Genomic DNA, 23,647 nt, shown 5'->3' on the forward strand with positions numbered 1-23,647 from the left:
GTATTAGCTAGCTACTTACTTAAAAACCATAATGCACACTCTCTCTCTCTCTGTGTGTATTTATAATTTTAATGAATTTTTCTAATCTAGGCTGATAATTCTCCCTCCAAAGAGCTGGAGACCACTGAACAACCGTCCCCCCTCCAATACCAGACACGAGAAGCCTTATTTTGAGGTGTTGTCTAAGGCTGTCCAATAAACTACAAAAACATACAGCCCACTGGCATTGCCCTGGTTTCTTATGTAAGAGCAGGAAAGCCTTTGTACTATTTAAAAAGCTTCCACTGCAGCCTTAAATCACCCCATACTAATACATATCCCATTTATTTACTGATTTTTCGTAATGTATTCGTTCTTTTAATATTGGCTGTTTTATGCTGACGTGCTTCCCTTTACTCTAAAGACACTAACCATGCTCAACCTGGTCTTGTTTCTGTCGTGTTTCACGTCAGTAAAGTGGTTCAGAAGCTTCAGCTTTAGAATCCAGTGCAGAGCATGTTGGACGCGTGCTCTTCAGCCCCTCTGGGGTGGCACCTGGGGGTTCACACTGGCGAAGGTTTCCAGACAACCACTGATGCCGTTAGCCTGGGCTCTACCCTGCTAACTGCTTTTACAAGTGATTATCTCCGTAAAAGTACATCGTTCTCGCTGTTCCAGTAGGGCCTTCTCTTTTCTTGGCTCTTTTAAAATGGACAATTAATCTTTGGTGTATACTTAAGCGAAATTCTGGAGTGGTTAGATAGATTCAAACAGAATGCTCTCCCCCTTGCCCCCAAAGGTTAATTTTTCCCGGGGACCCTGGGACATCTTTCACAATGTCATATAACTGTAGGGAAAAATATCATCTGGTTCAGGGAGACCATGGAGATTCCACTGGGTAGACTCTATCTAGTGCAGGTCTACACAGGGCAACATTTACACAGAGGAAAATTTTTGTTAATGCTTCCAAATAAAATAATAGTCTTAACAGTTAGAGCCTCTGACCTGCTTTCTGATGATATACATGTGTACTTCCTGCTATGTGTTTAGAAAACACTATTCTGTTGTAAATATGTGTTTAAACTCATAGCCACTCCATAGGCTAGAAACATTTAACATTTCTAACTGCTGTAATGTTTACTGAACAACTCTTAGGCTAAAAACTTTCTATGTCTCCCACTGCTGTCGAGCCAATAGTTAGTTACCCAAGGCCAGACAGGGAAGGAAAGCAGAAAGATGATTGACCCTGGTTTTCCCTGTGGAGTCTGTGCTCTTAAGCACAAACAAATAGTCTTGGAGTAATGTATGGGTAGATTTGGAATCCAAAGAATAGTGGCACATTGCTCAGAGTTTTATATCACTGTGCAGAATAATATCTCAGAGAGAAACAGGGTCAGACGGCCAGTGTTATTTTGTTGTGGAATCCGAGCTGAAACAATCCTTGGTACCTTTCTTTATGCTCCAATCAGCAAGTCAGGACCCTTTCTGTTTCCTTGTGACTTAAACACAGGTGATAGTGATTCAGACCGCCTACAGGCGATGGCACGCTAAGTGCTATGTCGACAGCCTAAGACTACAAAAGAAATTGAGGTTGGAGTGGGAAAAAGAGGAAGAACTCAAGAAGATCCGAGAGAAGGAAGAATGGATACGAATGGACTATTACCGGAGGCACAATCCTAAAACAACCGAAGACTTTGAGCTCCTTTTCAATGCTCTAGAACGTAAGTGCCTCGGGGGCTTTGAAGCACAGACAGGCTTGATGGGATGGAAAGAAAGACACCGTTGTCACAGGGAGTTCTCTTAGAGATCTCTGTTACAAAAATCTATAAAATTACATATAGATGTGTACATGTATATTTATGTACATATGTATGTGTATATTTATATACATACACATACACATGTACATATATGGATATATATACACACAAGGACAGACACACAAATGCGTGCGCGCGCGCGTGCACACACACACACACACACACACACACACACGGCTGCCCTGGAACTCACTGTGTAGACTAGACTGGGCTCTGAGATCTGTTTGCCTCTGTGCTAGAATTAAAAGTATGCTCCACCTCACTAACAAATGTGTTCTGTCTGAGATGGGAATTAAGTGTCTCAATAACAACACTGTGTATGCGGCTGTGAGAACCATGCATTCTAGTATATCCTTGCACGCCTGCTTCAGCCAATAGGTTAAAATGATTGCTCATCCAGTTTTCTGATGCTTTGAGCAGCTTGTGAATTCAGAGTCATGAGCTGTTTAGTCCTTACACATTCTGTGTCATGGTGCTCTTTAGCAAGAGTCCTTTAACCCTCAGCGGCGGCGGCAGCAGCAGCAGCAGCAGCAGCAGCAGCAGCAACAACAACAACTTTACCTTATTTCCTGTCTAGGGTGTGTGTTGGTTATAGATAAAAGCAAGGGTTTCCTTACTCCCAGTGTTAGGACCAGTGTCACCCTACTCAAAAGGTTTGTACAGGCAACATGATGGAGGATAGGGAGTGAATAAAGGGCACCAAGGAGGCGGAGGGGGATCTCCTGCCCTGGGTGAAGAGCCCCATGGCCTTCTCAAGTAATGAAATACACGAAGGTTGAGAACAAGTAAGGCAAGTGTTCTTACTTCTGGCCCTCCTTGGAACATGGGTACTCAAACCAACGTTCTTCAGCTGCGGGCATTCATGGGCATTCGGGTCAGTGGAATCAGCCCTACTGCACTGCTGGTGGCATCTGATGGTCCCCACTGCACCCAGTGTTTCCTTGTAGACTTCCTGATGCTCTGGTTATTACAGTCTTTCTGTCCCTTCTTCCACGATGCCCACGAGCCATAGTTGCAGGAACTGTGACATACATGTATCTATTGGAACCGGACTCCCCATGATCCTTGATGTCTTCGACATCATGTCTGGTTGTGGATTTCTGTGATGGTCTCCATTTTATGTGAGAGGGGCTTCTTGGATGGGGGTAGTAGCTACTCTTACCTGCTTTTGTGGTTACTACCTGTGTATGAGGATCAATTTTTAAAGATTTATTTATTTATTTTAAGCATAGCTGTCTTCAGACACACCAGAAGAGGGCATTGGATCCTATTACAGAGGGTTGTGAGCCACCATGTGGTTGCTGGGAATTGAACTCAGGACCTCTGGAAGAGCAGTCAGTGCTCTTAACCGCTGAGCCATCTCTCCCAAGGATCAATCCTTAAATTGATGATACAGTAGAGAAGATTGGTAGCCACGTCTTGTTTTAAACCCTTGTTTTAAGACTAATGTTCTCTTATAGCAGGAGTCTATGAGAATAATGTTTCAAATCATATATGAGTTAGGCAAAGATGTCATTATTTTGTCATGTTGATGGGAATTTGTGAAAAATATAAAAAATACCAAATTATGCCTTGTTGTTAGTGTTATGTAGTACAAATCCCTCTCTTCTTGTAAACTTGTTTCCCTAACTCTGAAGAGAATACACAATTTCAGCCAAATCTTATTCAATAAAGTGAAAAGCACAGGATATGACACTTATGGAAATACATATGTGAGTTTCCCTTCTCTAGTGACTAATCTTAACCTGTGTTTAAATATGACTATACAAGAATTGTATAGAGAAAATTAAAATAAATAGAAATTTTTTTATATAGGAAATTTATGTCAGTTCTACAGCTTAGAATTATGAATGAAAAGATTTAGAAGAGTTAAACAAACCGTGGGTGTAGTTACTCAACATCTGTTTCATGATCAGTATTTCTTGCCACTCTTCAATTTCATACAAGTTTTTCATGCTATTTCCCTAACTGCGCCTTGTAACTGCTGCCCTCTTGTGGCTCCTAGTGAGAATTGCATGGTTTGAACTGAAAATCGCAAATCGAAAGTTTTCTTTATAAAAAGACAGTCTTTTCTCAGAAGTAAAAGCAAAACGATATTTACCTAAGATGATAAACATTGCCATCTATTATACATCAGACAAGATTGTCTCCAGCTGATACCTGATAGTTGTTTCTTTTTTATAGCAGTGTGGTAGGGCAGATTTTCACGAACTTGAATTTCTGTGAATGCCAAGAGCTGAAGGACATTGGTTTGAGTACCGGTATTCTTTTTTCAACATAATATTTTTATTGATTATTTTGTAATTTCATATAATGCACTCTGATTACACTCATTTCTCTCTCAGGTTTACACATCCTCTCAGGTCTGTCCCCCCCCACCCACATGACCACCCTCCCAAAAGAGAAGAAACACCCTCCCCTACTCCACCCCACCCCAGCTCAAAGTAAATGCAATTTGTGTTGTTCATGTACTCAGTGGAGCATGGTCAAACTCCCATTGGCCAGCCCCTGAGTATCAGTTTCTAAGGAGGGCCTTGGGTACCAGGGCTCGTCTTGGGTCTTTTCAATTTTATATGTAAGTAGAATTATGCAGAATGGATTTTTATGTCTGTCTTCTAGACTTCAATATTATAGTGTGAATTCTGTCTGTGTTATCATATGTGATTCAGGATTTCATCCTCATTTCTATAGGATGTGCCAATGCAGAACAGGGTCACAATTATTTTTATCAGTTTCACTATTGATTTATACCCAGGCTCCATTTTTCAAAATATAAGCAGTGGCCTTTGTTGAAGAAAACAAGTGTGCATTTCTTTAGGGCTTAAAGCAAGACAGGCATTTTCAGCTTTTGTGAGCTGGTGCCTTTCAAAGATCGTTCCAGTTTGTACTTTCAAAGAAAAGTATAACCTTTAATTACTCCACCATCCTGTCTAATCTCGGGCATTTCTGTCTTCTTCATTGTGCTCCTTCTGGAGGATGCACAGCACTATCGCCCTGACTTATTTTCACTGAGAGCCTGAGAGATTGGATATCAGGATATCAACATCAGTGTAAGACATTCTGTCCCCCTCATAAGGATTTTATAGAAGAAATAGAGAAAAAATCCTTGGCCCATGGACCACTCAGTAAGATCAAAGAAATAAAAAAGAAGGAAAGATAAGACGAGGCTAGTAAAAGTGTTTGTTATTTTTTATTTCTTAAAAGTGCTTCATTACTTTGAAGTAGTTTCCAAAGGGATTGCGAGAGGTATTTCAAGGGAGCCCTCTTGGGGGTCTTTGAAATATGCTCCTTTGGTTTGAGGAACACAGAGAACTTGGTGGTAACCCCTGTCCCGGAAGGTTGGCGTCTGACTGCGTGCGAGGCAGGATGCTAGGGATTTGGAAGAGAACATTGCTTGTACACGACTCCCGGGATATTTTGAGCAGAAGCCCACAGTTGTCTATGAAACCACACAGGAGAAAGTCCTCCCCGGTCTTGGGTCAATTGGAGAAATAACGCGATTTCGTCAGTAAGAGGCTCAACGCGAACCGCCAGCACTCTTAGAAGCAGTTTACCCGGAGTTCAGGCATCTCTCTCAGGGCCCGTAGACTTGGGGAATGGGTAGGTTTAGCTTAAGTGTTCCAGGGCAGTAAGCAGGAGTCGTGTCAGGTTGGAAGAAGAGGAGCTCTACTCAGCGAAGCCAGAATGCGCATTCTCACCCTTCTCCCGAACACTGGGCAAAAGAAGCGGCCTGAGGATGAGAGACTGGGGGAGCAAAGCTCCAGAGCCCGTCTATCCTTTCTTCAAACCTCCTCTGCGGGCTCTGTCCTTCACACCTTTGACATCTGTAGTCTCTGGATCAAAACAGTCCTGCTACTGTAGAGGGAGGGCTCACGAAGCTCAAAGAACCCGCCAGCAGCTTACATCCCTGCGGCTCCTCCCCGAGCCATATAAGCAGGGTATTATAATCATACAACAGTCGCTGGGCGGAGGAGGGGACTCCTCTAGTGTATCAAAACCTCCCACCGGTGCAGGGGACTGCCAGTCTCTGGGAGTCACCACTCAGTGCTAGGACATTTTGGTGATGCAGCCAGCCGCTCAAGTCACTCAGACTATAGGCAACTGTGATAAATAAGTGGTCCCCCCAGATTTTGTTAATTTCTTTGGTCTGTCATTGTCCTTGTATCCAGGGCGAGTAGGCGTTTTGTAACAGCCTGTCTTTCATTCTTCTGGTGGTGTCTTGGCTAGAGCGAATGTCCTCACCTTTGATAAAGTTCAGTTTATCGATTTGTTTTTGTATAGATCATGTCCTTAGTGTTACGTATAAAACCTCTTTAAACTTGGGGTCACGTAGCTTCTCTTCTGTGTTTTCTTCTGAAGTTTTATAGGTTTATGTTTTACGTTTAGATATATGATTCAATATGAAAAAAATATATGAGTTACGCCTCACGTAAGTTGAAGTTAATTTTTTTTAATGCCTCGGTCTTGAGCGCCTGCTTGTTCTCTCCGTATTTGTTGAAAACACAGCCCTGTCCTCATGTCTTTGTCGATGCCTTACTCTTTTGTGGGCTCCTAAAAGCAAAATACTATATAGGCTGTGTAGCTTATGATGAACAATACATTCAAGGATGCGTTGTTTGTGTAGGCCTGAGTCATTAGTGCTTCGTCTTCCTCTAATTAGTGAGCGTTCCATTACCTAGTCATTTCCTGGAAACCCAGACTAAGACCAATGCCTCGAGGAGACAAGTTCACATGTGAGTTTTGGGACACACACACATACACACACACACACACACACACACACACACACACACACACTGACCACAGTCATAATCAGTCACTTGACTATACAGTATGTGTATAGATTTTTTTTTTTTTTTTTGCTGATTATTCCACCTCCGTCTCTGTCTCTTATTGACATGACGGTGTGATTCTGTGTCCTGAAACTGAGGAATAAGTCTTCCCATTGTTCTTCTGTTCGTTCTGCTTCCTGTTTTTACACTCAGGTTTTGCAATCAGCTTTATAACATTAAAGAAAACGACTTGGCTGGGAGTTTGAACGGAGTCGTGTTTAATCTATAGATACACACTGGGAAACCCGGCATCCTAACATTATCGAGCCTGCGCACTTGTTTCAATCTTTTCTGATTTCCTTTATCAGTGTTTTGCCTTTCAACATACAAACCCTTCAGACATTTTATTAACTTTTTCCTGTTACTTAATCGTTTTGGTATTATTTAAACAAATTCCAGTAGTAAGGTAAGGGTGTCGTTTAGTGGCAGAATGCTTGCCTGGGTTAAATTCCCGGCACTGGAAAAAGACATTTTAAATAAAGCTCCAGGTGCTTGTTTCTGCCAAAGAGGAACACAATCGATCTATATACATTAATTTTATAGCCTCAGACTTGGCCAAACCCACTTACTCATTAATTGTGGATGCCTTCTTTCTTTTTATACAGACAATTAGGAACTCTTCCTTTAGGAAGTTTAGAAGTTTTACTGTCTGAACTAGTTAGTACTTCCAGTGTAAATAAGAATGAGAAGAAAGCATATTTTCTAATCCTAGAAAACAGGTTTGCCCATTTATTTGCATGTGTGGAAATCAATTTGTTCCAACACAATTCGCTTTTAGCTTTCTCCCCGAATAACCTTTTCTCCATTGGCATGATTTGCTTTTTCCTCTTTATCAGAAATCAGTTACCTCCTACTTGTAGCTCTGTCTGGAAGCATCTTGGACATTGATCACGTTCCATTGAACCATCTGTCAATCTTCACACCAACACCACACTGTCTCGGTTACCGTAGTTTTATGATTCTTGAAACCAGCTATGATTCCTCTTGAGTGTATTTTGTTTTCAAAGTAGGTTTGACTATGCTAAGTCTTTTGTTTCTCTCTCTCTCTCTCTCTCTCTCTTCCTTTAACATTTTAAATGATATATCGGCAGATCTCAGAAAGGTTTGAGGACCACAATCTATTAAGTATATTCAAAGTACAGCTTATGTTTAGAATGAGCCTGTAAATTAAAAAAAAAAAAAGTCTGCTAGGAGTCTGAATTAGGGACGATTCACATTGATGTAACGCTAGGCAGAATGAATGCTGTTTATCACAATGGGCATTATTTTACCAGGGCATAGTGTTCAGCAAATATATTTCTGCATCACTCGAGTCCTAAATTCATCGAGGCTTGTCTTGTTTTCATACAAAATAGACTTTATTTTAAAAATGTTCTGTTGTACCTGAGAAGACTGTGTTGTCTGTTATAATTCGAAGAGGTGGTTGGTAAATATCAGTCACAACAATTTGGTTTAGAGTGTTGTGCAAATCAGCGTATTTACTAATTTCCCAAGTCTGTATTTACCAACTATCAGGAGAGAGGTATCTCAAGGCCACGCTTTCTTCTTGTCTTCTCTAATTTTCCTTTACTGTTCAATCAGATTTTGCTTGGTGTAGTTTGAATCTCTTGTTAGATGCAGAAATATTTAAAATGATGTGCTAATACATATACTAGCGACAGAATGAAATCTTAATCATTATGAATTTCATTATTTCTTGTATCATTGTTTTCTATGATAAACTTGGGCTGATATCAGTATATTCCTCTTTTCCCTATCACCTTTTCTCCTTCCCTTTCTTTCCACCCTCCCTGCTTCCCTTTCTCCTTCTCTTACCCCCCCCCCCCGTCTGTTTTCTTCTGTTCATATCTTCTCCCTTTGTAACATAAGCTAGCTTAGAACTTGCGATTCTCCTGCCCATGTAGGCAGTGTAGGTCTCAAGCCCAGCTCAGTTTTCTTTAGATCACTGTAGCATAATATACCTTCCTGTATTCTGTGACTTTTTAATCTTCGTGTCTTCATTTGGCTTTATCTTTAACACCTAATCAGATGACCTGTGCATTATCATTGGAATGTGTTGCGGTATAATTAAAAAAGAGCACGACTGGTTCCCATGAGTCACCACTCCATGCTGGACTCCTGGTACTCTCAGAACCAGACGGTTGCTCACTGGCATTAGTTTTGTCACCATAAGGCCATACAGAGCTATCCTTATTTATCTCAGCTGCAACTGGCTTCAGGGAGGCACCACACCATGTTAGCCTAGCTACCTTCTGGCTCCCGCAGTCTCTCTGCTTCCATTGCTCGTCACCCTGGCCAACCCTGACCAACCTGGAACTCTGGTCCCAGCTACCTGGTAATAGCAAGACTCAACAAACTGTAACCCAACAACCAGATTTATATGTTAAATACTCAATGTACAATACATCCACACCATGAACTTACAACCAATTGAGAAGGATATAAACCACCCACCTAGATAAGATAAATTTGTCTACAGAAATCCATCCCAGCTACCTTGGCAATTCAGGACCACCTGGATCTGGGTCATCCTTCTCAGTCTCCATTTTGATTCTCCCTCCTCTCTCTCTCCCTACAAAAGCTTTGTCCCCACCTTATTCGTTTACTGCCCAATCATGGCCTTGATCTAATCTAACTTGGGCCAGCCCTCACTTACATAATGACATCAACCTACAGGAATGTTTGGATAGTAATTTGCATTTAATGTGTTATTGAAGCATTCATATATATATATATATATATATAGTTTCTTACCATTTCTTCTATATTTGTCTTTATTTTAAAGGTCCATTTAATTTAGATGTTCACCTGTTTACTGTTGTGTGTTTAAATTTGCCTATCTTTCTCTACTACTTTTATCCTTTTCTCTTTTAAGCTCCTCATTTGACAGTCTTGTTAGGCGTATGTTGTCCCCTTTCAGGCCATTTGGCCTTCCAGTTTATGATAAGAATTTTAAAATATGGGGTTGGGGATTTAGCTCAGTGGAAGGCCCTGGGTTCGGTCCCCAGCTCCGAAAAAAAAAAAGAATTTTTAAAATATGTATGTGCATAAACTGCCATGGGAGATAAACTATTGTAGCTCCCAAGACTTCTTTCTTAGAGACTGCAAGTTCAAATAAGATGTTTCAGAGTCAATATAGATAGTCACCCTAACTTGTCCAAGAATATAAACTTAAGGGACAAATCAACTTTGTTATTTCCAATTAACCAACCAAGCAAATCCATTTAACCAGTTTCTTTCATATTTTTTCCTCAAAATTATTTGTAGTTACTGTCTTCCTTATCAGTTAAAATTGCGTTCCCCCCAAATTCTGATGTTGACATCTGAATTCCTTGTACCTCAAGTTGCTGTTTTATTTGGTGATTTTTTTAAAAAAGAGCTAATAAAGAAAAATAGATATATCAGCAAGCCTTACCATGATAAGAACTGGTGTGCCTATAAGAATATTTGTCTAGAATATCGGTAGGATATAGGCTGTAGCTTAGGAGAAAATGGCCACCAAAAGAGAGACTTGAGGAGCAAAGAAGGCTGGAGCATTTTCACCTCAGACTCACGCTCTCCAGAACTGTTGGGGAAATGGAATTTTGTTGTTTAACACATGAAGCTCTGTGTGTCCTTTGTTGTGTCAGCCCCAGAAAACGAGCACAGCACTTCAGTGTCCTCGACTGTTTCACTGTCATCTCCAGGGAGCGTAAGTCATATGAAAGGGGAGGATTCCCTCTTGACTTCCACACTCCCCACCTTGGTGTAGTTCAGAGGACTCTGCCCTGTGACTTTCTACTACTCGTCAGTGGTTGGCACATTGCACTGATGTGTTTTATCATCCAATGGAGAGCTTTTTCTTTTAATTAAAATTAAGACTCATTGTTTTCATTTCTAATTAGCTCAATAGTCAACTTTCATTTCAAACGTCATAGCAATAAGCTAACAAAAAATGTGAAAATTGATACTGTGTGAATGTGTGTCTGAATATACACGCATATTTCCAGACTTTAGCACGTCTTAAGTATTGATACAGGGAAATAATATACCCCTCTTTAACATTTCCAGACTAATTTGTAGAATAACTTCATGACCTAGACTTAATTAGGCTCTGGATGCTTTAATGGAAAGCTGGGAAATAAAACAGGCTTCCTAACACCATTCAGCTTTTATTTGCTTCCTGGGAGCAACTTCGTAATTCCGTGAGATAAATATTCGCAGTTATTACTTCTACAAGAAAACAATTTCCCTTTATCCATCAACTGACTTTTGGTAGATGGGGTTTGTCATATTTCTTAAAGTTATTCTGGCTGGTGAAGCTACTTTTAAATAACAAACTCATCAATCACAGGTTTCCTGGACTTTCATAATATAATTTAGCTCTCAAATTTACAGTCCTTTTGACGAAGATAATTTAGCTTTTACATTTCAAAAATCCTCTTGCTGGATAGATTTAAGCTGTACAGTGTTTGAATAATGTATCTCTGATAAACGATAGAGTGGATTCCTACAAACAGCTGGACCAGCAATCCTTGACCTGATTTGGGTGGTTTCAACTTGAAATATGAGAGGGCAAAGAAATATCCTGATAAAATTGCAAAGACACAGCATTGTAACATACTGGAAGGCCAAAAATCTCACACTCAAGTTCCAGACGCTTATTTTATAATTCCTACTGAGTATTAAAGTAAATCTGAATCTTTAATAAAAAAAGCAAATGCTTTCTAACCATGTCAGCTCATGTAAATGAAATACATGTTAAAATATTCCTCCAACCTTGTAAGAGCGTAACCACACCTGTAACACAACAGTAGGGGAGTGCTTATGCTTGGATTATGTCTATCGAACAAGAAATAGACTCTTCTGTCAAGAGGTATATCAAACAAACTCTTAAATCCAATGGTGAGAAACGCTGGGCATTAGATGATGATAAATGGGAAGAGAAGCAGAAACTCCGTTCTTTTGTATTTATTTATTTTTTTACCACCCATACAATTAGAGAGAGTAGGAAATGTGTTAATTCCTTGAAGAACAAGGCAAGGCCATCTCACTTTATGCACCCTAGAATCTTAGAGAGTTATGCTTACATAATAACAACAGACACATTGGTGAGTATTTTTCATCGACAAAGAAGTGTTAGGATATTGGTAGGTACAATAACCATATAAAAGAAAAGGCTTATTAAAGAATAGGTTTCCTTGTGTGAGCAGAATGAATTTGGGGAGCTTTCTTAGAAATATCATCCTGATACGGTACTCACACGCAATTTCCATGAATAGGGAAAGACTTAGTTTACCACTGAAGGGAAATCCTTGTTGTAAGCCAATTGGTAGGTTGCATGTTCAGAAAGCCATTGTAGCTTTTGATGGAAGAGTGTATCCCACACGGCTAGACTTCCTGAGTTTGGGTCCCTGCCCACTTTCTAGCTCTGTGGCCCTGGGCAGGTTGCACAGCACTGTTGACCTCAGTTTCTCTCTCACCAAGACGAGAGATGATAGCGCATACTTCATTGGCTTTTCAGGAGATTCAACAAGATTCTATGTGTTCCGTGCTTACAAATAAACCAACTGCATTTTGTCTTTCTATAATGTAACATATGCTTACTACAGCTGTGTTTGTAACTGGTAGTTTCCCTTCACGGGAATGGCTAGAACATGATCACATGACTTTTGATATAAACATTAACTATAGTCAGGGCATAAAACGATCTTTTATGTCAGGTACTAGACTTTGAGTTTTTCCCTCTCGTTTCTTATATGAATGCTACATATTCTGATTTCATGTTGTTTCTCCTGGCCAACTTTCCATGTTTGAATTTCGGTGTCATTTTGTTTCAAGCATGCCTCCTGTGAGTATCGTGCCTGAGAGTACCATACAAGATTCCTCTACTTTGGGTGTTGGAAAGGTGGCCCAGGTGGTGAGGGATGCCTACCGCTTTCCTATAAGACTTCAGTTTGGTTCTTGGCACCTATGTTGACTGGTCCACAACCACCTGAGACTCCAGATCTAGGGCATTTGTCAATCTTTTCTGGTCTTTCTGGACACATGTGGCATACTCACAAGACATATATGCACATAAATGAAAATGATTAGGAGAAATCTCCAAGGTTGTTCAGTTTAATCTCCAACAGAAATATGTAAATACAATCATCTCATATTTAAACATAACTTATTACCCACTATTTCCTCTCTCTCTCTCTCTCTCTCTCTCTCTCTCTCTCTCTCTCTCTCTCTCTCTCTCTCTCTCATTCCAGTACAAACAAATACAGTTACTATTCTTTTCAACTATAATTTAAAACAGCTGACATTCTCTTTAGGTTTTTAAGGTATGGTCACTATCAAACACTTTCAAAAGCCACCTTTTTCTCTAGCTTCTACTCATGTTAATTGAGATTTACCACCCCCTTTTACAAAAATCACTTTGTGAGATGACACTGTCACAGTCCTTGGAACAGTGCTTGCAGATTCTGGGGACAGTTCACTTCCAATTTATTCACCCAAATAAATCTTCCTTATGTCTTTTGGGAATTCTGCATGTCATTGACATATCAAATTCCTCTCATTTCTATTCCTGCTTTACATCTCTATCCTTCTCCCTCCTGCATATTTCTTGTCACTTCAGTTAGGAGATTGTGTGGAAGGCTGTGCAGAAGCCTCTATCTTGACAGAAATTTGACAGTCTATTTTGACTGGTGTGGTAGGAAACAGGGAAAGGTTGACCAAGATGTGAGAAGAAATTATGTCACATAATGTACAATTTAAAAATGAAAGTGTTTGTGTCTCAAGAAGGGAAAATGTAAGAGAGACATGACACAACCTTCAGTCACCCAAAGGGATGGCATGTAGCTCACGAAATTGGTTCAGTGGCAGGCAAATTATTCCTGTCCAAGTCACTGAGAGGAGGATGCGTGATCAAATGTAGGATTGAGCAATTTAATTTCTAAGGTATTTTCCTATCCGATGCTTCTGTCAGTGTAAGTCGGACACTTTTGAAATGTGAAATGAAAAAGAATTTTCTTCCCCATTTTTAGTTTATATAAGGATTTCCAGTAGCCTTATTAAAAACATATCTGCGTCTAGAAATTTTGATTGAAATTTGAGGTATGATGTAGAAATTCTTGTGCGACGATATAGGTCTGTATTTAGGTAGAATGAGTTTACTAAATTGTTTTCTTTGGGAATTTTATGTCTCGTGATATAGTCACACAACAGCATCGTTATTTATAGAGACCGAGTCTTTAAAATTGTCTACAAGAGTATCATAGCATAAGGCACTGGTTTAAATACATAGTAAATGCAGTTACCCTGTTAAATTCGGTGACTTGCTTTGGGGTTTTGTGAGAAATAGAAACATGATACAATGCATGTGGTAAGTAATATAAACTCTTCTGTATCCAGCTACTATTTTTGGGTCATTAGAGCAGATACTAAGGTGGAATAAAAGGTAACCCAGAAAGGGCAGAGAGAGTAGAGGAAGTCAAAGGAAGCCTTCGGACTTGTAGAAGATGAAAAAGTAAGTGGAAGAGGGTTGGTTGTGAAGGAACTGTTAGGAATACTTAATGCTCTCGAGTTACAATTCTTATCCATTATTTTAGTCTGAGTGTTGGAGAGCAAGGACCTGCATCTGATTTCCAGGAATCACATAAGGTGGCCTCTAATCACTGGCAGCTCCAGCTCCAGAGAGGTTGGACACATCTGGTCTGCACGGGCCTCTCTACTGGTGTGCACACCCACACACAACCGCGATTAAAAAAGTAAAAATAAATCTCTCCTTGGAAGAAAAATCTGCAAATTGTGACAACTCAAGAACCTTTCATGTCACCCCTCCAGTTTGGCGTCACGAAGAAGCCACACAAGTTGAGCAATATTCAAGTGAGGCTGAGAGGAAAGCTGCTCTGTGCGAGCTTTTGGAAAAAGAGACGCAGATAATTGCTTCCATCGGGAGACATAGATATGTCGCTCAGTTGGAGAGACAGGATGCAGCTACACAAGCTTTTCTGGATAAGGTTAGTGAAGTTATTCTAATAGGCATGTATTTTGAGTTTAACCATGTGGAATAATAAACTACTGGAGAGACCTTTACCACGAGAACTTCCATAAAATTTAAAAAAATTATTTATTTATTTATTTATACACTCCAGATTTTATTCTCCTTCCAGTCACCCCACCCCTCCTGAGAGTTCCACATCCCACACCTCCTCCCCACCCCTGGCACTCCCCCATCTCCACAAGGATGTCCTCACCCCACCAGACCTCTAAACTTGCTGGGGCCTCCAGTCTCTTGAGGGTTGGGTGCATCTTCTCTGAGTGAACCCAGACAGGAGTCCTCTGCTGTATGTGTTGGAGGCCTCATCTCAGCTGGTGCATGCTGCCTGGTTGGTGATCCAGTGTCTGAGAGATCTCAGGGGTCCAGGTTAATTGAGACTGCTGGTCCTCCTACAGGGTTGCCCTCCTCCTTGGCTTCCTCCAGCTTTTCCCTAATTCAACCAGAGGGAGTAGAAACTTCTGTTCATTGCTTGGGCACATATATCTGCAACTCTTTCAGCTGCTTGTTGTGTCTTTTGGAGAGCAGTCATGGTAGATCCCTTTTTGTGAACGCCCCATATCCTCAGTAATGGTGTCAGGTCTTGGGCCTCCCTTTGAGCTGGATCCCACTTGGGGCTGTCACTGGACCTTCTTTTCCTCAGGCTCTTCTCCATTTCCACCCCTGCATTTCTTTCAGACAGGAAGAATTATGCGTCAGAGCTTTGGCTGTGGGATAGCAACCCCATCCCTCACTTGATGCCCTGTCTTTCTGCTGGAGGTAGATTCAATAAATTCTGTCTCCCCATTGTAGGACCTTTCATCTAGGGTTCCCCATATAGAGTCCTGAGAGTCTCTCACTTCCCAGGTCTCTGGTACATTCTAGAGTGTCCTCCCAACCTCCTTCCTCCTGGGGTGGCCAGTTTCCATTCTTTCTGCTGGCCCTCAGGGCTTCCATCCTTTTCCCTAACCCAATACCAGATCATGTTCCTCTCTCCCCTCACCCCTCCCCTCACTTTTGGGTCTGACTTACCTCACTCAGGATGACATTTTCTAATTCCACCTATTTGCCTGCAAAACTCAGGATGTCCTCGTTTTTAACAGCTGAGTAGTATTTCATTGTGTAAACGAACCACATTTTCTGTATCCATTCTTCTGTTCTGGGACATCTGTGTTGTTTCCAGTTTCTGGCTATCACAAATATGGCTGCTGTGAACATATTGGAACATGTGCCCCTGTGGCATGGTGGGGCATCTTTGGGGTATATTCCCAAGAGAGGTATTTCTGGGTTTCTAGGTAGGTCTATTTCTAATTATCTGAGGAACCTCTAAACTGATTTCCAGAGTGGTTGTACCAGTTTGCAATCCCACCAACAATGGAGGAGTGTTCCTCTTTCTCCACATCCTTGCCAACAAGTGTTGTCACCTAAGGTTTTGATCTTAGCCATTCTGACTGGTGTAAGGTAGAATTTCAGGGTCATTTTGATTTGCATTTCTCTGATCACTAAGGACTTTGACCATTTCTTTAAGTGCTTCTCAACCATTCACTATTCCTCTATTGTGAATTCTTGGTTTTATTGTGAATATTGTGAATTCCCCATTTTTTTATTTTTTTTTTTTGTGGTAAGCTCTTGAGTTCTTTATATATTTTGGATATTAACCCTCTATCAGATGTGGGGTTAGTGAAGATTTTTTTCCCCAATCTGTAGGGTATCGATTTGTCTTATTCACTATGTCCTTTGCTTTTACAGAAGCTTTCCAGTTTCATGAGGTTTCATTTATCAATTCTTGATCTTCGAGCCTGAGCCATTGAGGTTCTGTTTAGGAAATTTCCCCTTGTGCAATGAGTCCAAGGCTCTTTCCCTCTTTCTATTCTATTAGATTCAGTGTATCTGGTTTTATATTGAAGTCCTTGATCCACTTGGACTTGAGCTTTGTGCATGGTGACAAATATGGGTCTATTTTTATTTTTCTACACACAGACATCCAGTTAGACCAGCGCCATTTATTGAGGATGCTTTCTTTTTTCCACTGTATATTTTTGGCTTCTTTGTCAAAGAGCAAGTGTGCATGAGTGTGTGGTTTTCTTTCTGGATCTTTAATCCTATTCCATTGATCAACCTTTCTGTCTCTGTACCAATACCATGCAGTTTTGGCTTTTTTTTTTTTTTTTTTATCTCTATTGCTCTGTAGTAGAGCTTGAGGTCAGGGATGGTGATTCCCCCAGCCATTCTTTTATTGTTAAGAATTGTTTTTGCTATTCTGGGTTTTTTGCCTTTCCAGATGAGTTTGAGAATTGCACTTTCTATGTCTTTGAAGAATTGTGTTGGGATTTTGATGGGGATTGCACTGAATCTATAGATTGCCTTTGGTAGGATGGCCATTTTTACTATGTTAATTCTGCCAATCTATGAGCATGGGAGATCTCTTCATTTTCTGAGATCTTCTTTGATTTCTTTCTTGAGAGACTTAAAGTTCTTATAAAGATCTTTCACTTGTTTGGTTAGAGTTACCCCAAGATAGTTCATAATATCTGTGGCTATTATGAAGGGAATTTTTCCTTAATTTCTTTTTCAGCCTATTTTTCATTTGTATAAAGGAAGGCTACTGATAAATAAATTAATTAGTAATTTTATATCCAGCCACTTTGCTGAAATTGTTTATCAGCTGGAGAATTTTGGGGTCACTTATGTATACTATCATCATCTGCAAATAGTGATGCCTTTAATTCTTCTTTGCCAATTTGTATCCTTTTCATCTCTTTTTGTTGTCTTACTTTTCTAGCTAGCACTTTGAGTTCTATATTGAATAGATATGGAGATAGTGGACATCCTTGTCTTGTCACAGATTTTAGTGAGATTGCTTCAAGTATCTCTATTTAATTTGATTTTGGCTGTTGGTTTGCAGTAAATTGCTTTTATTATGTTTAGCTATGGGCCTTGAATTCCTGATCACTCCAATACTTTTAACATGAATGGGCGTTGTATTTTGTCAAATGCTTTTTCTGCATCTAAGGAGATGATCATGTGATTTTTTTCTTTGAGTTTGTTTATATGGTAGATTATGTTAATGGATTTCTTGTATTGAACCAACCTTGCATTTCTGGGATGAAGCCTACTTGATGGTGGTGAATGATGGTTTTGATGTGTTCTTGGATTCGGTTTGTGAGAATTTTATTGAGTATTTTTGCATCAATATTCATAAGTGAGATTGATCTGAAGTTCTCTTTTTAGATAGGGTCCTTGTGTGGTTTTATAATAATCGTGACTTCATAGAATGAATTAGATAGTGTTCCTTCTGTATCTATTTTATGGAATACTTAGAGGAATATTGATACCAGGTCTTCTTTGAAGGTCTGGTAGAATTCTGAACTAAATCCATCTGGTCCTGGGCTTTTTTTTGGTTGGGAGGTTATTTAATGACTTCTTCTATTTCCTTATGGGATATGGTCCTGTTTAGAAAGTTTACCTGCTCTTGATTTAACTTTGGTATGAGGTATCTGTCTAGAAAACCATCCATTTTATCTAGATTTTCTAGTTTTGTTGAGTCTAGGCTTTTGTAGTAGGATCTGATGCTTTTTTGAATTCCCTCCATTTCTGTTGTTATGTCTCCCTTTTCATTTCTGATTTTGTTAATTTGGATACTGCCTCTGGGCCCTTTAGTTAGTTTGATTAGGGGTTTATCTATCTTGGATTCTCTCAAAGAGCCAGCTTTTAGTTTTGCTGATTCTTCGTATTGTTATCTTTGTTTCTATTTGGTTGATTTCAGCCTTGAGTTTGACTATTTTCTGCCTTCTACTCCTCTTGGATGAGTTTGCTTCTTTTTGTTCTAGAGTGTGCTGTTGAGTTGCTAGTGTAAGATCCCTCCAGTTTCTTTACTTAGTGCTATGAGTTTTCCTCTTAGCACTGCTTTCATTGTGTCCCATACGTTTCGGTATAATGTGTCAACATTTTTATTAAATTCCTGAAAGTCTTTAATTTCTTTCTTTTTAACACTGGGATAGTCTTTAGAATATCCTCTATTTTTGCTCTTTTACTACAGCTGACTATTCGAACTATGCCCTCAAATAAAGACTGACAGAGAACATGAGATTCTTATGTTCCTGAATAAGGGGATTTTGTTTAGGGGAGAAAATGTGGAGTGATTATTTAAATTTGGAGAGTTTAAATTTGGAGAGTACAAAGTAGTAACGTTTTAGAATGTCTGGGTCTGGGGTACCCAGTGGTCACTACCTTGGTATTTAACTGGAGACCTATGTTTATGGTCTGGCTTACTAGTTCTAGTTGACTGGACATTTTTGACCAATGACTATACAATTATTGAAAGGCAAGAAAACGTGCAATTAAGGGGGAAAGAAACTAATTACTCTTTTGTGGTCACACTGCCTGTTAATAATGAAAGCTTGTTTCCACAGTAACAAATTTCTTTTTGTAAATCTGATATTTCTAGACAATGGAAAGCTAATCCATCCATCCACCCGGAAGACGAAAAGGATACAGTTTTCTATGACACTTGCTGGTAGTAATTCTCCTTCCCTGACTCTTGTTATCTTAGAACATTTTTAAAAACTACATTGTTTATTCCTTTAGATGCCCTTCTGTCGTCTCATTTAGGCACTCTTCTATGTGACTTCAATCTTAGTGCCTTTAATTTTAGTTCTGGTTATAGACTGGATCATTAGAAACCTCTAAATCATGCACCCAATTTCTCCTATCTACTGCCTTTCGAAGATTCCAGGCACACACCTCAGGGTGAACTCACCCTTACCTCTATATGAGCCCTGTTCTGTAGAGCTCATGTAACCTCTCTCTGTGAGTGCCTCAACTACTCACTTGCTCTAGATCAGCAGTTCTCAACCTGTGCTTTGGGACCCCTTTGGAAGTTAAAAAGCCCTGTCACAGGGGTCACCTAAGACCATTGTAAAGCACAGATAGTTACATTACAATTCATAACAGTAGCAAAACTATAGTTATGAAAAGCAACGAAAACATTTAGGGTTGGGGGGGTCACTACAACATGAGGAACTGTATTAAAGCATTGCAGCATCAGGAAAGTTGAGGACCACTGCTCTAGATAGAAACATGTATGTTATTATTAACTTCTGCACCTGACTAGCAACCAGCTTTTGGTTGTTGCTGTATTCTTCCCTAATATTTCACATGTTCATCTCCAAACCTGCTTTCATTGACTTAGGGAAATGGCTCTGTTCTGCATCTTGATGGTGTTACCTGTGTCAAACAGACTATGCCTGTAGGGCAAGACATCCACTACAGATGTCTGAATCTGATTGGAGTGCCTTGTAATCTTCCTGATACTATGAGGGTAGGAGGCCATAGTAGCTCCTCTCTTTCCCCCTCCCTGTCTCTCCAGGGAAATCATTATGAGGTAGAGTTGCCTTTCTTGTTTCTCGTACAATGGACACTGTAGAGTTCATGTAAACTTGCTCTGTGAGTGTCTCATCTACTCACTTGCTCTAACTCAGCAGTCTTCAACCTGTGCATCATGACCCCTTTGGAGGACGAACAGCCCTTTCACAGGGGTTGCCTAAGACCATTGAAAAGCATAGATATTTACTTTTCAATTCATAATAATAGCAATATTTAAGCGAATCTGGATATCCTTCTCATCTTGATTATTTCGTTTCCACGTGAGGCCATGAACATCTAAGTTCTCAGTGCTCTCTGTTCCATCACCCAACTGACCACTAGAAAGACCTTCCTAGACACACCTGGATCCTGCCCCTCTGTATTTCCCTGTGGGAGCCATGATTTTAATCACCTCCTGTCTGTGCAGCCCCCTTATCCCATTGTTGTCTTATTATCATCTTTTTTATCTACTACATTTACACTGCCCCAGTCATGCTCAGTTGCTTGAAGGTCTCCAGAAAGACCACATACTTTTGATACGTTTTGCATCTGACTCAGTTCTGTGTGATGCTTTCGCATCAGGCATGCACCTGATGCAGCCAGTGTATTTGAAAGAGATGGATGCATCTGCTTTATGACTAGGAACTGTGATTTTTCATGCTCCTAAGCAGTTTTTGAAATTATATCTGTGTGCAATTCATCAGTAGATCAAAGCCTAAATATGAAATTGACTCTAGAGCCAACCGATACCATCCTTTCTCATGAAGTACAGTATGCTAAGACAATTCTCATAAGAATCTCATCCAAAATAAAGAAAAGATGAAGAGATACTGTTAAAAAGAATTTCCATGAGGAAGGCCCTGTTTTGAATTCTAAATACTTCATAAAGAGTGGAATCCAAGGCCTTGAAGGACTCTATATTTAGTTTTAGTTGAAACTCATTTACTCCGACAACTGTGGGATCTATTGACAACGTTCTTTAAAAATCTCATACTGAACATGATTTCTCTGAATAGGGACGGACATGCTTTCATTAATGTAATTGGGAAATTGAAACAAATAGTTCCTACAGGTCTCATTCTTAATTTAAAAAAACTTTAAGGATTATAAAAACATTAGTTAACTTGTAATTTATCACCTGGAATATTGACTTCTGCAGGTTATCAGACTTTAAGAACTGACAGGTATACTGACGTAAGGGAATTCAGGTCATGACATCTTAACGAAATGTCACCAGTGGCCTTCCGGCTTTAACATTTTGGATGCATTTTAACAAATTATATGAAGAGATCATTTGCATTTCTGCAAGAGAGATCATCCCTAGAGTTGAGACCATTCATTTCCCTTTTTTTTTCATGCATCATTTCTCACAGTCACAAGCCCAAAAGAAACCTGCAATTTATGTGAGCTGTGCCATGTAAATGCTTTTTCTCCATGCTCAGGTGGCCAACAGCTACTGGGAGAGAAAATGCATCTGCCTCTCTCTCTCTCTGAGCTGTGCATTTAACAGGGGGTCACTGTGGATGAATAAAACCCTTTTGCTGTATAAAAGAAAAGTTGATCCCTACCCAGTGGCTTTTTGGGGGCTTAACTTTGTGCTTAATTTGTACCCTTGGGGACCTGAGAACTAATTCAGGAAGAAGAAAGGAGCCATTCTCCCAGTGCAGCCATTTTTTTTTCTCCTGGGGAGGCCTGCTGATCTGGAAGCCTTTGTCCTCTCCCCACCTTCCAGTCCGTCCTGCTGTTCTTCAGTTGCTCTGTTCCACAGCCTCTGCTGTTTCATTTGTTGGCAGCTAAGTGGAATTTATTACGCTTCTATTTCTGAAGCCATTTAAGACCATGGTTGTTGTACATCTCTTATTATAGCGAAAGCATTCAAAGAAAAAGGAACCGTGGAAGGGAAATAAGCAAAGTTGACATTTTCCCTCATCAGAGGGGAGAAAAAAAAAAAAAACACCCTTAAGGCCTGAAATCAAAGAAGCCTGTTCTCGAAGATGAAGTTATCAGTGTTGGCAGAAGGACAGCCAAAGATAAAAACAGCTTTGCTGAACAGATTTATATATATCTTCTTTGTGCCAGCTTTTGGAAACTTGAACTTCATATGTAGGATTATCTGATTATATCATTCAGTTCTCTTAAATCTGGCTAATTCTTGCTTAGTCTCTTCTCTTCATCGTAGACATAGTTTTCCTTTTAGGAGTTAAGTGCTTGATGGACAGCCCTTCCTTCCTGTCTATCTGAAGCATCAAGCATGCTCGCCCTCTAAATTTTAGTCATTTTCTTACCTTTCTATCTCACGAGACTTGAGTGCTTTTGACATCAAGATTGCCCTTTGTTTACGAAAGGCCCACTGCACTAACATACAGTAGACACAATAAATATTTGTTAGATGAGTGGATAAGCACTGTAGACGCTTTGAGACACACAAAATGACTTGCGAAATTTACCTTTTATCGTCTTTCTGGAAAACAAAATTTGAAAGCATAAAATTGTCGAGATTCAATGTCCTTTGCTACAGGTTACTGAAATGCAGACACAAGACACATGCACGTGCACCCACGTGTGGGCACATTTGGGTGTTTATAACTGTAAACGGATTTCAAATGTGAGCAGTGCTGTGGGTTCCAGCCGTAGTACTAGAGAATACCTTTTGGAGAATAGTAAGGTTGATTTCAGAGTTAAAATGTTAGAAGGGTTTGGAGGTACATTTGAAAGAGTCTAAAACACTACTCTAGTATCTTGTACTCAATAGAACCACAAAAGACCTCGATCGTGATAGGCACTCATTTGGAAGTGGAATTAAACAGTGCACCGACTGCCAACTTCTGATACATTAGATAAAGTAGATGCTTCAGCAACATGTTCTTAGAAGGATTATTACAAATGAAATAAGTTGCCAGCCTGCAGAGTAAAAGATATTGTCCTTACAAGTGGTAGGAAAGAAATTGTATTTTATAGAACCCTGCTGTGGAAATTAGCATATGGCGATGAAGATATTAGTTAGACTTGAGGATAATGCAGTATGAAATTTACCCTAATTAGTCTTTACATTTAAAAAAAATGAGCTTTGAAACAAGCACTGTAGTTGAGCAAAAATACTCAATGTAAGGCTCTTTCAGTTGTAAAATTGCATTGTTTCTAAGTGATAGCAATTACAGTATCTTATTACTAACCCATGTTATTTTTATAGCTATTCAGACAGCTCAACTCCAGCCTATCAGCTCTCTAATGTTACTTATTGTTCTGTTTCTTATAGGACATTATAAACCAGGGTTAGTCCTGTAGCATTTGCCAGATCAAAACTTAAACTAAGAATCTAAAGGTTATCAGGAATCTAGAGGTTATCAGCTCTAAGAAACTTTTGTTTTGCTGACGACTTTAATGATACTGTTGTTTTGAAAATGTAATAATTGTAAGGGGGCAACTTTGTTTTTCTCATTCTAACATGCAAACAATGGAGGTAAATTGAGGCCATAACTAAAAACTTCTTTGTAAACTGTCATTCTAACTGCAGTATCATTACAAATTTCTAATAATTTGCTCAAACACATAGGGATTTCCACTTAAATTGAAAATTAAACCACATCTAAGATTTAAATGGTTGCAATTATGGCATAAATCAGGATACAAGGACCCCAAAGCAATGA

At 39.7% G+C, this 23,647-nt stretch overlaps 1 protein-coding gene across 1 annotated transcript in view; it reads left to right on the top strand.

The window, feature by feature from the left end:
• The window catches only part of Iqub (IQ motif and ubiquitin domain containing), a 53,702-nt gene that overhangs the window by 9,451 nt on the left and 20,604 nt on the right, over positions 1-23,647 (top strand). Inside the window, exons 6-7 of the mRNA XM_032906870.1 lie at positions 1,490-1,700; positions 14,444-14,619. Coding sequence (XP_032762761.1) covers positions 1,490-1,700; positions 14,444-14,619 — 387 coding nt within the window. The remainder of the gene's footprint in view (positions 1-1,489; positions 1,701-14,443; positions 14,620-23,647) is intronic.

This window comes from Rattus rattus, chromosome 6 (assembly GCF_011064425.1).
Source record: "Rattus rattus isolate New Zealand chromosome 6, Rrattus_CSIRO_v1, whole genome shotgun sequence".
Taxonomy (NCBI): domain Eukaryota; kingdom Metazoa; phylum Chordata; class Mammalia; order Rodentia; family Muridae; genus Rattus; species Rattus rattus.